The sequence below is a fragment of the Oncorhynchus mykiss genome, chromosome 14, assembly GCF_013265735.2.
Source record: "Oncorhynchus mykiss isolate Arlee chromosome 14, USDA_OmykA_1.1, whole genome shotgun sequence".
Taxonomy (NCBI): Eukaryota; Metazoa; Chordata; class Actinopteri; order Salmoniformes; family Salmonidae; genus Oncorhynchus; species Oncorhynchus mykiss.
In genome coordinates, this window is record NC_048578.1 from 41,238,402 (window position 1) to 41,250,837 (window position 12,436).

Below are 12,436 nucleotides of genomic sequence, written 5' to 3' on the forward strand. Positions count from 1 at the left end.
CTCTTAACAAAGGGTTAGTGTGCTAATATAGCACCCTGCCATGCCAGAGGATGGTTTGTGTGGAAGATAAGGTTGCTGATGTTCCCATTTTTGTAATAGTCAGCAAAAAGTGTCTCTTGATTTTCCATAAGGAGCTTCTTCTTGTGGTCTTTTCTTGCCTTATCATTCTTTACATGCAAAGGGTACTGTATTTTAATTACCTCTGAACAGCGGGAGGGAGCTTCTAAGGCCTCTCCATTTGGTTGGGGTAGACTGTGTGACTCTCCTGCCATTGTTGGGCTAATGGGCTTTGACACCTCTCACTTGACACGTCAGTGCTAGTTGAAGCTGTATCAAGCTTGGCAGAATTATGTTAGCATTCAGTCCTTATAAAGTAATGTTGTGTATTTTTCTTCTTGGCTTTTGGAAATAGAATATAGTTTCAGACTAAACATTACTCACTCAGTTCCAGGTTGGATGGTGTTTTCAGGTTTCTGTTGTTTTCCAGAGAATTTGCTGTATAGAGTAATAAATCTTGGTAGTTGTGAGCCTTCCAGGTGATTCCGTAATTCCGTCCAAAATCAGGTTGTAGGTTTTAAGTTTTGATTTGAAGTGGGGGTTATGTTGTAGAGGGTAGCATCCTGTATGTGTTCTTGACAAAAAATCTAAGTTTATCTGACTCTAAATCTATCTTTTTTTAAAGAAAATGCTGAAAAATGCAGGAGCTCATCTGATCGTGACCTCTGCTCTGCTCTGCTCTGCTCTGCTCTCCCTCCCTCCCTCCCTCCCTCCCTCCCTCCCTCCCTCCCTCCAGGCGCTGCAGGATGAGCGTGGTAAACCCCTGGAGCTGGACTGTCGTAGTGTCCACCTGTACGCTGACCGCCTGGATGGACAACTGACCTACCAGGAGCAGTCTAACAGCTGGGTCCTGGAGATGACTATAGCTAGCATCACGCTACAGGATGAAGGGAACTATGTCTGTGAGGTTCAGAATAGGAGGAGCCGAGAGAAACACTGTCTACGCAAATACATATCGGTTCAAGGTGAGAGGGAGAGACACACACACACACGGAACCAAACAGTGTGTTTAAACCCTACACACACTAGTCCCTCAGAGGAAGGGTTTAAACACACTAGTCCCTCAGAGGAAGGGTTTAAACACACTAGTCCCTCAGAGGAAGGGTTTAAACACACTAGTCCCTCAGAGGAAGGGTTTAAGCACACACTAGTCCCTCAGAGGAAGGGTTTAAACACACTAGTCCCTCAGAGGAAGGGTTTAAACACACTAGTCCCTCAGAGGAAGGGTTTAAACACACACTAGTCCCTCAGAGGAAGGGTTTAAACACACTAGTCCCTCAGAGGATAGGCCCAGTCATTAACACACTAGTCCCTCGGAGGAGGGGGTTATAAACACACTAGTCCCTCAGAGGAAGGGTTTAAACACACACTAGTCCCTCAGAGGAAGGGTTTAAACACACACTAGTCCCTCAGAGGAAGGGTTTAAACACACTAGTCCCTCAGAGGAAGGGTTTAAACACACACTAGTCCCTCGGAGGAGGGGGTTATAAACACACTAGTCCCTCAGGGGAAGGTTTTAAACACACACTAGTCCCTCAGAGGAAGGGTTTAAACACACACTAGTCCCTCAGAGGAAGGGTTTAAACACACTAGTCCCTCAGAGGAAGGGTTTAAACACACACTAGTCCCTCAGAGGAAGGGTTTAAACACACACTAGTCCCTCAGAGGAGGGGGTTATAAACACACTAGTCCCTCAGGGGAAGGTTTTAAACACACACTAGTCCCTCAGAGGAAGGGTTTAAACACACACTAGTCCCTCAGAGGAAGGGTTTAAACACACTAGTCCCTCAGAGGAAGGGTTTAAACACACACTAGTCCCTCAGAGGAAGGGTTTAAACACACACTAGTCCCTCAGAGGAAGGGTTTAAACACACTAGTCCCTCAGAGGAAGGGTTTAAACACACACTAGTCCCTCAGGGGAAGGGTTTAAACACACACTAGTCCCTCAGAGGAAGGGTTTAAACACACACTAGTCCCTCAGGGGAAGGGTTTAAACACACTAGTCCCTCAGAGGAAGGGTTTAAACACACACTAGTCCCTCAGAGGAAGGGTTTAAACACACACTAGTCCCTCAGAGGAAGGGTTTAAACACACTAGTCCCTCAGAGGAAGGGTTTAAACACACACTAGTCCCTCAGAGGAAGGGTTTAAACACACACTAGTCCCTCAGAGGAAGAGTTTAAACACACACTAGTCCCTCAGAGGAAGGGTTTAAACACACACTAGTCCCTCAGAGGAAGAGTTTAAACACACACTAGTCCCTCGGAGGAAGGGTTTAAACACACTAGTCCCTCAGAGGAAGGGTTTAAACACACACTAGTCCCTCAGAGGAGGGGGTTATAAACACACTAGTCCCTCAGGGGAAGGTTTTAAACACACACTAGTCCCTCAGAGGAAGGGTTTAAACACACACTAGTCCCTCAGAGGAAGGGTTTAAACACACTAGTCCCTCAGAGGAAGGGTTTAAACACACACTAGTCCCTCAGAGGAAGGGTTTAAACACACACTAGTCCCTCAGAGGAAGGGTTTAAACACACTAGTCCCTCAGAGGAAGGGTTTAAACACACACTAGTCCCTCAGGGGAAGGGTTTAAACACACTAGTCCCTCAGAGGAAGGGTTTAAACACACACTAGTCCCTCAGAGGAAGGGTTTAAACACACACTAGTCCCTCAGAGGAAGGGTTTAAACACACTAGTCCCTCAGAGGAAGGGTTTAAACACACACTAGTCCCTCAGAGGAAGGGTTTAAACACACACTAGTCCCTCAGAGGAAGAGTTTAAACACACACTAGTCCCTCAGAGGAAGGGTTTAAACACACACTAGTCCCTCAGAGGAAGAGTTTAAACACACACTAGTCCCTCGGAGGAAGGGTTTAAACACACACTAGTCCCTCGGAGGAAGGGTTTAAACACACACTAGTCCCTCAGAGGAAGGGTTTAAACACACACTAGTCCCTCAGAGGAAGGGTTTAAACACACTAGTCCCTCAGAGGAAGGGTTTAAACACACTAGTCCCTCAGAGGAAGGGTTTAAACACACACTAGTCCCTCAGAGGAAGGGTTTAAACACACACTAGTCCCTCAGAGGAAGGGTTTAAACACACTAGTCCCTCAGAGGATAGGCCCAGTCATTAACACACTAGTCCTCAGAGGATAGGCCCAGTCATTAACACACTAGTCCTCAGAGGAAGGGTTTAAACACACTAGTCCCTCAGAGGAAGGGTTTAAACACACACTAGTCCCTCAGAGGAAGGGTTTAAACACACTAGTCCCTCAGAGGATAGGCCCAGTCATTAACACACTAGTCCCTCAGAGGATAGGCCCAGTCATTAACACACTAGTCCCTCAGAGGATAGGCCCAGTCATTAACACACTAGTCCCTCAGAGGATAGGCCCAGTCATTAACACACTAGTCCCTCAGAGGATAGGCCCAGTCATTAACACACTAGTCCCTCAGAGGATAGGCCCAGTCATTAACACACTAGTCCCTCAGAGGATAGGCCCAGTCATTAACACACTAGTCCCTCAGAGGATAGGCCCAGTCATTAACACACTAGTCCCTCAGAGGATAGGCCCAGTCATTAACACACTAGTCCCTCAGAGGATAGGCCCAGTCATTAACACACTAGTCCCTCAGAGGATAGGCCCAGTCATTAACACACTAGTCCCTCAGAGGATAGGCCCAGTCATTAACACACTAGTCCCTCAGAGGATAGGCCCAGTCATTAACACACTAATGCTTCATTCATGTCAAGTCCTGACCCTTTAACCTCAGTCACACGGAATTCTCCATTTCCTGCCCCAATTTCCTGTATTTCTTTCTCTAAGGGGCTTTATTGGCATGGGAAACATACATTAACATTGCCCAAGCAATTGAAGTAGATAATAAACAAAAGTGAAATAAACAATAAAAATGAACAGTAAACATTACACTCACAGAAGTTTCAAAAGAATAAAGACATTACAAATGTCATATTATGTCTATATAAAGTGTTGTAATGATGTACAAATGGTTAAAGTACAAAAGGGAAAATAAATAAACATTAATATGGGTTGTATTTACAATGGTGTTTGTTCTTCACTGGTTGCCCTTTTCTCGTGGCAACAGGTCACAAATCTTGCTGCTGTGACGGCACACTGTGGTATTTCACCCAGTAGATATGGGAGCTTATCAAAATTGGATTTGTTTTCAAATTCTTTGTGGATCTGTGTAATCTGAGGGAAATATGTGTCTCTAATATGGTCATACATTGGACAGGAGGTTAGGAAGTGCAGCTCAGTTTCCACCTCATTTTGTGGGCAGTGAGCACATAGCCTGTCTTCTCTTGAGAGCCATGTCTGCCTACGGCGGCCTTTCTCAATACCAAGGCTATGCTCACTGAGTCTGTACATAGTCAAAGCTTTCCTTAAGTTTGGGTCAGTCACAGTGGTCAGGTATTCTGCCACTGTGTACTCTCTGTTTAGCGCCAAATAGCCTTCTAGTTTGCTCTGTTTTTTTGTTAATTCTTTCCAATGTGTCAAGTAATTATCTTTTTGTTGTCTCATGATTTGGTTGGGTCTAATTGTGCTGCTGTCCTGGGGCTCTGTGGGGTGTGTTTGTGTTTGTGAACAGAGCCCCAGGACCAGCTTGCTTAGGGGACTCTTCTCCAGGTTCATCTCTCTGTAGGTGATGGCTTTGTAATGGAAGGTTTGGGAATCGCTTCCTTTTAGGTGGTTGTAGAATTTAACGTCTCTTTTCTGGATTTTGATAATTAGTTGGTATCCGGCCTAATTCTGCTCTGCATGCATTATTTGGTGTTTTAGAACATTTTTGTTGGATTCTGCATGCTGTCTCAATTTGGTGTTTGTCCCATTTTGTGAAGTCTTGGTTGGTGAGCGGACCCCAGACCTAACAACCATAAAGGGCAATGGGTTCTAGAACTAATTTACAGTGCCTTGCGAAAGTATTCGGCCCCCTTGAACTTTGCGACCTTTTGCCACATTTCAGGCTTCAAACATAAAGATACAAAACTGTATTTTTTTGTGAAGAATCAACAACAAGTGGGACACAATCATGAAGTGGAACGACATTTATTGGATATTTCAAACTTTTTTAACAAATCAAAAACTGAAAAATTGGGCGTGCAAAATTATTCAGCCCCTTTACTTTCAGTGCAGCAAACTCTCTCCAGAAGTTCAACAACAAAAGATAACTGAAAAGTGGTATGTGTATTCACCACCTCCACCTGTGTGTAATCTAAGTGTCACATGATCTCAGTATATTCACCTGTTCTGAAAGGCCCCAGAGTCTGCAACATCACTAAGCAAGGGGCACCACCAAGCAAGTGGCACCATGAAGTGCAAGGAGCTCTCCAAACAGGTCAGGGACAAAGTTGTGAAGAAGTTCAGGGTTGGGTTATGAAAAAAATATCAGAAACTTTGAACATCCCACGGAGCACCATTGAATACATTATTAAAAAATGGAAAGAATATGGCACCACAACAAACCTGCCAAGAGAGGGCCGCCCACCAAAACTCACAGACCAGGCAAGGAGGGAATTAGTCAAAGAGGCAACAAAGAGACCAAAGATAACCCTGAAGGAGCTGCAAAGCTCCACAGCGGAGATTGGAGTATCTGTCCATAGGACCACTTTAAGCCGTACACTCCACAGAGCTGGGTTTTATGGAAAAGTGGCTAAAAAAAGCTATTGCTTAAAGAAAAAAATCAGCAAACACGTTTGTTGTTCGCCAAAGGCATGTGGGAGACTCCCCAAACATATGGAAGAAGGTACTCTGGTCAGATGAGACTAAAATGTAGCTTTTTGACCATTAAGGAAAACGCTATGTCTGGTGCAAACCCAACACCTCTCATCACCCCGAGAACACTATCCCCACATTGAAGCATGGTGATGGTGGCATCATGCTGTGGGGATGTTTTTCTTCGGCAGGGACTGGGAAGCTGCTCTGAATTGAAGGAATGATGGATGGCGCTAAATACAGGGAAATTCTTGAGGGAAACCTGTTTCAGTCTTCCAGAGATTTGAGAGTGGAACGGAGGTTCACCTTCCAGCAGGACAATGACCCTGCGCATACTGCTAAAGCAACACATGAATGAAGAAACATTTAATTGTCTTGGAATAGCCTGGTCAAAGCCCAGACCTCAATCCATGTGGTATGACTTAAGCTCTCTGAACCACCCATCCCGAATTGTCATCAGCAATGCTAAATAGCATAGCGCCATAATATTACTAGAAAATATGGTGGTAGCAGGGTGGGAGTCTTATCGTGGTAGCAGGGTGGAGATAACCACTTGTAAGTTGGGGAAAGTCGAAGAAGCTTTTTCAATCACTCCCTTTAGTGCTGTGGCCACCCTTTCCTGCTGTGTTCTCAGGTCATTTGTGCCTGTGTGTATGATTATGTTGCTGGGTAGTTGGTCCTCAGACAGAGGGTCTAGGGCGCACTGGGTGTTTGTACACCAGAGTTTAGACATACTGTGCTTGGGGAAAAGTTGATTTACTTGTATATATTTCTCATTTGAGTCCATAAAGAGCACAATCTCTCTCTCTCTCTTTACCTCCCCCCCCCCCCCCCCCCCCCCAGCTCTAGAAGCCCCCTGGTACAGACACAACCCGGCCAATCAAACATTGAACATCAGTGAGTCTCTCCTGATGGAGTGTGATGTAATGGGAACTCCTTCACCACACCTCTCCTGGTTCAAAGACAACCAGCCCCTGCACCAAATGTCAGGTAGGTACACACACACACACACAAAGGGATGCACACAAAGGCACACAGACACATGCAGACATGCACACACACACACACACACACACACACACCATATATGCCGTGCCATCTCCCACAGGATAAGCTAACATCAGCTGGTATACACACACACCTGTTGCTGAAGACATGAGTCATCAGCTTCCACAGTGTGTCTCTGAGGTATTAGAGGTCAAGAGGGGGTTGGATTGAGTGACAGTTTGGCAGGACTACAGACAGCTGGGACTTATCACTTTGGAGACATTAAATACATGACATGTGGAGAGAATGAGAGATGGATTGATTGAGAGGTAGATGAAAGAGAGGGAGGGAGGGGAGGGGAGGGGAGGGGAGGGAAGGGAGGGAGGGAGGGAGGAGGGGAGGGGAGGGGAGGGGAGGGAGGGAGGGAGGGGAGGGGAGGGGAGGGAGGGAGGGAGGGAGGGAGGGAGGGAGGGAGGGAGGGAGGGAGGGAGGGAGGGAGGGAGGGAGGGAGGGAGGGAGGGAGGGAGGGAGGGAGGGAGGGAGGAGGGGAGGGGAGGGGAGGGAGTGGAGGGAGGGAGGGAGGGAGGGAGGGAGGGAGGGAGGGAGGGAGGGAGGGAGGGAGGGAGGGAGGGAGGGAGGGAGATTGGCGGGGCTGGGCTGACAGGAGGATCAATCTGAGTAGCTGTCAGGTTAGCAGACAAGCAAGGCTTGTTGGGTGGGTGCGTGTGTGTGTGTGTGTGTGTGTATGTGTGTATGTGTGTGTGTGTGTGTGTGCGTGTGTGTGTGTGTGTGTGTGTGCGTGTGTGTTTTACCAGAGTGGTGTGTGAGCGCAAGCGCATGCCTATGTGTGTGTTTGTGTCAGTGATTGACAGCTCTGTGTGTGTGTGTGTGTGTGTGTGTGTGTGTGTGTGTGTGTGTGTGTGTGTGTAGGACTGCAGCTACAGGACGCCAACAGGACTTTGAGTATCCAGCGTGTCAGAGAAGAGGACGCCGGTCTCTACACCTGCACCGCCTGTAATCAGAGGGGCTGCGCAGACTCCTCCGCTGCCGTCACAGTGCTGGGTGAGACAGGAACACACACACACACAGACACACACACACACACACACACACACACAGCCTTCAGACACACACACACACACACAGCCTTCAGACACACACACACACACACACACACCTGTGTCCACACCTTCATCTGTCTCCAACAATAGCTTCCTTCTATTTTCCTCTCTTCTCTTCTTCTCTGCTTCCTTCTGCTTCCTTCTATTTTCCTCTCTTCTCTTCTTCTCTGATTCCTTCTGCTTCCTTCTATTTTCCTCTCTTCTCTTCTTCTCTGCTTCCTTCTGCTTCCTTCTATTTTCCACTCTTCTCTTCTTCTCTGCTTCCTTCTGCTTCCTTCTGTTTGTCTGTACAGCACTTTGTGACATCGGCTGATTTAAAAAGGGCTTCATAAATACATTTGATTGATTGATTGAAATCAAAAAATCTTTAAGAAAAGTTTATTGGTCGCATACACTGTTTAGCAGATGTTGTAGCGGGTCCAGCGAAATGCTTCATGAAATTGAAAAGACATAATAATAATACATGCAGTAATACATGATTCAGGTTATTGTTCAATGGGCTAGCTGGTGATTCATGATTCAGGTTATTGTTCAATGGGCTAGCTGGTGATTCATGATTCAGGTTATTGTTTAATGGGCTAGCTGGTGATTCATGATTCAGGTTATTGTTCAATGGGCTAGCTGGTGATTCATGATTCAGGTTATTGTTCAATGGGCTAGCTGGTGATTCATGATTCAGGTTATTGTTCAATGGGCTAGCTGGTGATTCATGATTCAGGTTATTGTTCAATGGGCTAGCTGGTGATTCATGATTCAGGTTATTGTTCAATGGGCTAGCTGGTGATTCATGATTCAGGTTATTGTTCAATGGGCTAGCTGGTGATTCATGATTCAGGTTATTGTTCAATGGGCTAGCTGGTGATTCATGATTCAGGTTATTGTTCAATGGGCTAGCTGGTGATTCATGATTCAGGTTATTGTTCAATGGGCTAGCTGGTGATTAATGATTCAGTTTATTGTTCAATGGGCTAGCTGGTGATTCATGATTCAGGTTATTGTTGGTTATTGTAGCTGGTGATTCATGATTCAGGTTATTGTTCAATGGGCTAGCTGGTGATTCATGATTCAGGTTATTGTTCAATGGGCTAGCTGGTGATTCATGATTCAGGTTATTGTTCAATGGGCTAGCTGGTGATTCATGATTCAGGTTATTGTTCAATGGGCTAGCTGGTGATTCATGATTCAGGTTATTGTTCAATGGGCTAGCTGGTGATTAATGATTCAGTTTATTGTTCAATGGGCTAGCTGGTGATTCATGATTCAGGTTATTGTTGGTTATTGTAGCTGGTGATTCATGATTCAGGTTATTGTTCAATGGGCTAGCTGGTGATTCATGATTCAGGTTATTGTTCAATGGGCTAGCTGGTGATTCATGATTCAGGTTATTGTTCAATGGGCTAGCTGGTGATTCATGATTCAGGTTATTGTTCAATGGGATAGCTGGTGATTCATGATTCAGGTTATTGTTTAATGGGCTAGCTGGTGATTCATGATTCAGGTTATTGTTCAATGGGCTAGCTGGTGATTCATGATTCAGGTTATTGTTCAATGGGCTAGCTGGTGATTCATGATTCAGGTTATTGTTCAATGGGCTAGCTGGTGATTAATGATTCAGTTTATTGTTCAATGGGCTAGCTGGTGATTCATGATTCAGGTTATTGTTGGTTATTGTAGCTGGTGATTCATGATTCAGGTTATTGTTCAATGGGCTAGCTGGTGATTCATGATTCAGGTTATTGTTCAATGGGCTAGCTGGTGATTCATGATTCAGGTTATTGTTCAATGGGCTAGCTGGTGATTCATGATTCAGGTTATTGTTGGTTATTGTAGCTGGTGATTAATGATTCAGGTTATTGTTGGTTATTGTAGCTGGTGATTAATGATTCAGGTTATTGTTGGTTATTGTAGCTGGTGATTAATGATTCAGGTTATTGTTGGTTATTGTAGCTGGTGATTCATGATTCAGGTTATTGTTGGTTATTGTAGCTGGTGATTAATGATTCAGGTTATTGTTGGTTATTGTAGCTGGTGATTCATGATTCAGGTTATTGTTGGTTATTGTAGCTGGTGATTAATGATTCAGGTTATTGTTGGTTATTGTAGCTGGTGATTAATTATTCAGGTTATTGTTGGTTATTGTAGCTGGTGATTAATGATTCAGGTTATTGTTGGTTATTGTAGCTGGTGATTAATGATTCAGGTTATTGTTGGTTATTGTAGCTGGTGATTCATGATTCAGGTTATTGTTGGTTATTGTAGCTGGTGATTCATGATTCAGGTTATTGTTGGTTATTGTAGCTGGTGATTGTTGTAGCTGGTGATTAATGATTCAGGTTATTGTTGGTTATTGTAGCTGGTGATTGTTGTAGCTGGTGATTCATGATTCAGGTTATTGTTGGTTATTGTAGCTGGTGATTGTTGTAGCTGGTGATTCATGATTCAGGTTATTGTTGGTTATTGTAGCTGGTGATTCATGATTCAGGTAATTGTTGGTTATTGTAGCTGGTGATTGTTGTAGCTGGTGATTAATGATTCAGGTTATTGTTGGTTATTGTAGCTGGTGATTCATGATTCAGGTTATTGTTGGTTATTGTAGCTGGTGATTAATGATTCAGGTTATTGTTGGTTATTGTAGCTGGTGATTAATGATTCAGGTTATTGTTGGTTATTGTAGCTGGTGATTGTTGTAGCTGGTGATTCATGATTCAGGTTATTGTTGGTTATTGTAGCTGGTGATTAATGATTCAGGTTATTGTTGGTTATTGTAGCTGGTGATTAATGATTCAGGTTATTGTTGGTTATTGTAGCTGGTGATTCATGATTCAGGTTATTGTTGGTTATTGTAGCTGGTGATTAATGATTCAGGTTATTGTTGGTTATTGTAGCTGGTGATTCATGATTCAGGTTATTGTTGGTTATTGTAGCTGGTGATTAATGATTCAGGTTATTGTTGGTTATTGTAGCTGGTGATTCATGATTCAGGTTATTGTTGGTTATTGTAGCTGGTGATTAATGATTCAGGTTATTGTTGGTTATTGTAGCTGGTGATTAATGATTCAGGTTATTGTTGGTTATTGTAGCTGGTGATTCATGATTCAGGTTATTGTTGGTTATTGTAGCTGGTGATTAATGATTCAGGTTATTGTTGGTTATTGTAGCTGGTGATTCATGATTCAGGTTATTGTTGGTTATTGTAGCTGGTGATTCATGATTGAATAACTAAAGTGATATTTAACTGGTTGCGGGTGTCTGTATCTTTAAACCCCATTACTGACTGATAGTGGGATCATAGCCTCTGGGAACTTCTGGGAATCTCCACGTTTAGGTCAGGATTCAATCCGTAGGACTCTGTCGTCAACCTTTTAAATGCAATGCTTCCACATTTATGTTTGCGGAGATGGTTTTCAAACCAAATCAACATGTATCGGTCAGATTCACGTGTTTAACAGATGTTTTTCCAGTTGTAGCGAAACGCTTGTAAAGGTAAATGCTAGAAATGTCCTTTAAATGTCACATTAACACAGTTTGGGAATCGAGGCTTCAGCAGACTTTCTGTTTTGATATTGTTGTTATTATTCTGCATTTAGCAGACAGTCTGTTGTTGTTTATCCCAGTTTCCAGTGACAGGGCTGATGTTGTTGTTGTTTATCCCAGTTTCCAGTGACAGGGCTGATGTTGTTGTTGTTTATCCCAGTTTCCAGTGACAGGGCTGATGTTGTTGTTGCTTATCCCAGGTTCCAGTGACAGGGCTAATGTTGTTGTTGTTTTCCCCTCTATTTTCCAGTGACAGGGCTAGTGTTGTTGTTGTTGTTTTCCCCTCTATTTTCCAGTGACAGGGCTAGTGTTGTTGTTGTTGTTGTTGTTTATCTCACCAGGTTCCAGTGACAGGGCTGATGTTGTTGTTGTTGTTGTTGTTGTTTATCCCATGTTCCAGTGACAGGGCTAATGTTGTGGTTGTTTATCTCACCAGGCTCCAGTGACAGGGCTAATGTTGTTTATCCCAGGTTCCAGTGACGGGGCTAATGTTGTTGTTGTTTATCCCAGGTTCCAGTGACAGGGCTAATGTTGTTGTTGTTTATCCCAGGCTCCAGTGACAGGGCTAATGTTGTTGTTGTTTATCCCATGTTCTAGTGACAGGGCTAATGTTGTTGTTGTTTATCTCAGGTTCCAGTGACAGGGCTAATGTTGTTGTTTATCCCAGGTTCCAGTGACAGGGCTAATGTTGTTGTTGTTTATCCCATCTTCCAGTGACAGGGCTAATGTTGTTGTTGTTTATCCCATCTTCCAGTGACAGGGCTAATGTTGTTGTTGTTTATCCCATTTTCTAGTGACAAGGCTAATGTTGTTGTTGTTTATCCCATCTTCCAGTGACAGGGCTAATGTTGTCGTTGTTTATCCCATGTTCTAGTGACAGGGCTAATGTTGTTGTTGTTTATCTCACCAGGTTCCAGTGACAGGGCTGATGTTGTTGTTGTTTATCTCACCAGGTTCTAGTGACAGGGCTGATGTTGTTGTTGTTTATCTCACCAGGCTCCAG

At 44.1% G+C, this 12,436-nt stretch overlaps 1 protein-coding gene across 4 annotated transcripts in view; it reads left to right on the forward strand.

Annotated features, from left to right (window-relative positions):
* Positions 1–12,436, forward strand: part of LOC110487799 (vascular endothelial growth factor receptor 3) — a 255,210-nt gene that overhangs the window by 180,327 nt on the left and 62,447 nt on the right. For all 4 annotated transcript variants that reach the window (XM_036943557.1, XM_036943558.1, XM_036943559.1 and 1 more), the window contains exons 14-16: positions 794–1,022; positions 6,635–6,781; positions 7,709–7,840. In XM_036943557.1, coding sequence (XP_036799452.1) covers positions 794–1,022; positions 6,635–6,781; positions 7,709–7,840 — 508 coding nt within the window. The remainder of the gene's footprint in view (positions 1–793; positions 1,023–6,634; positions 6,782–7,708; positions 7,841–12,436) is intronic.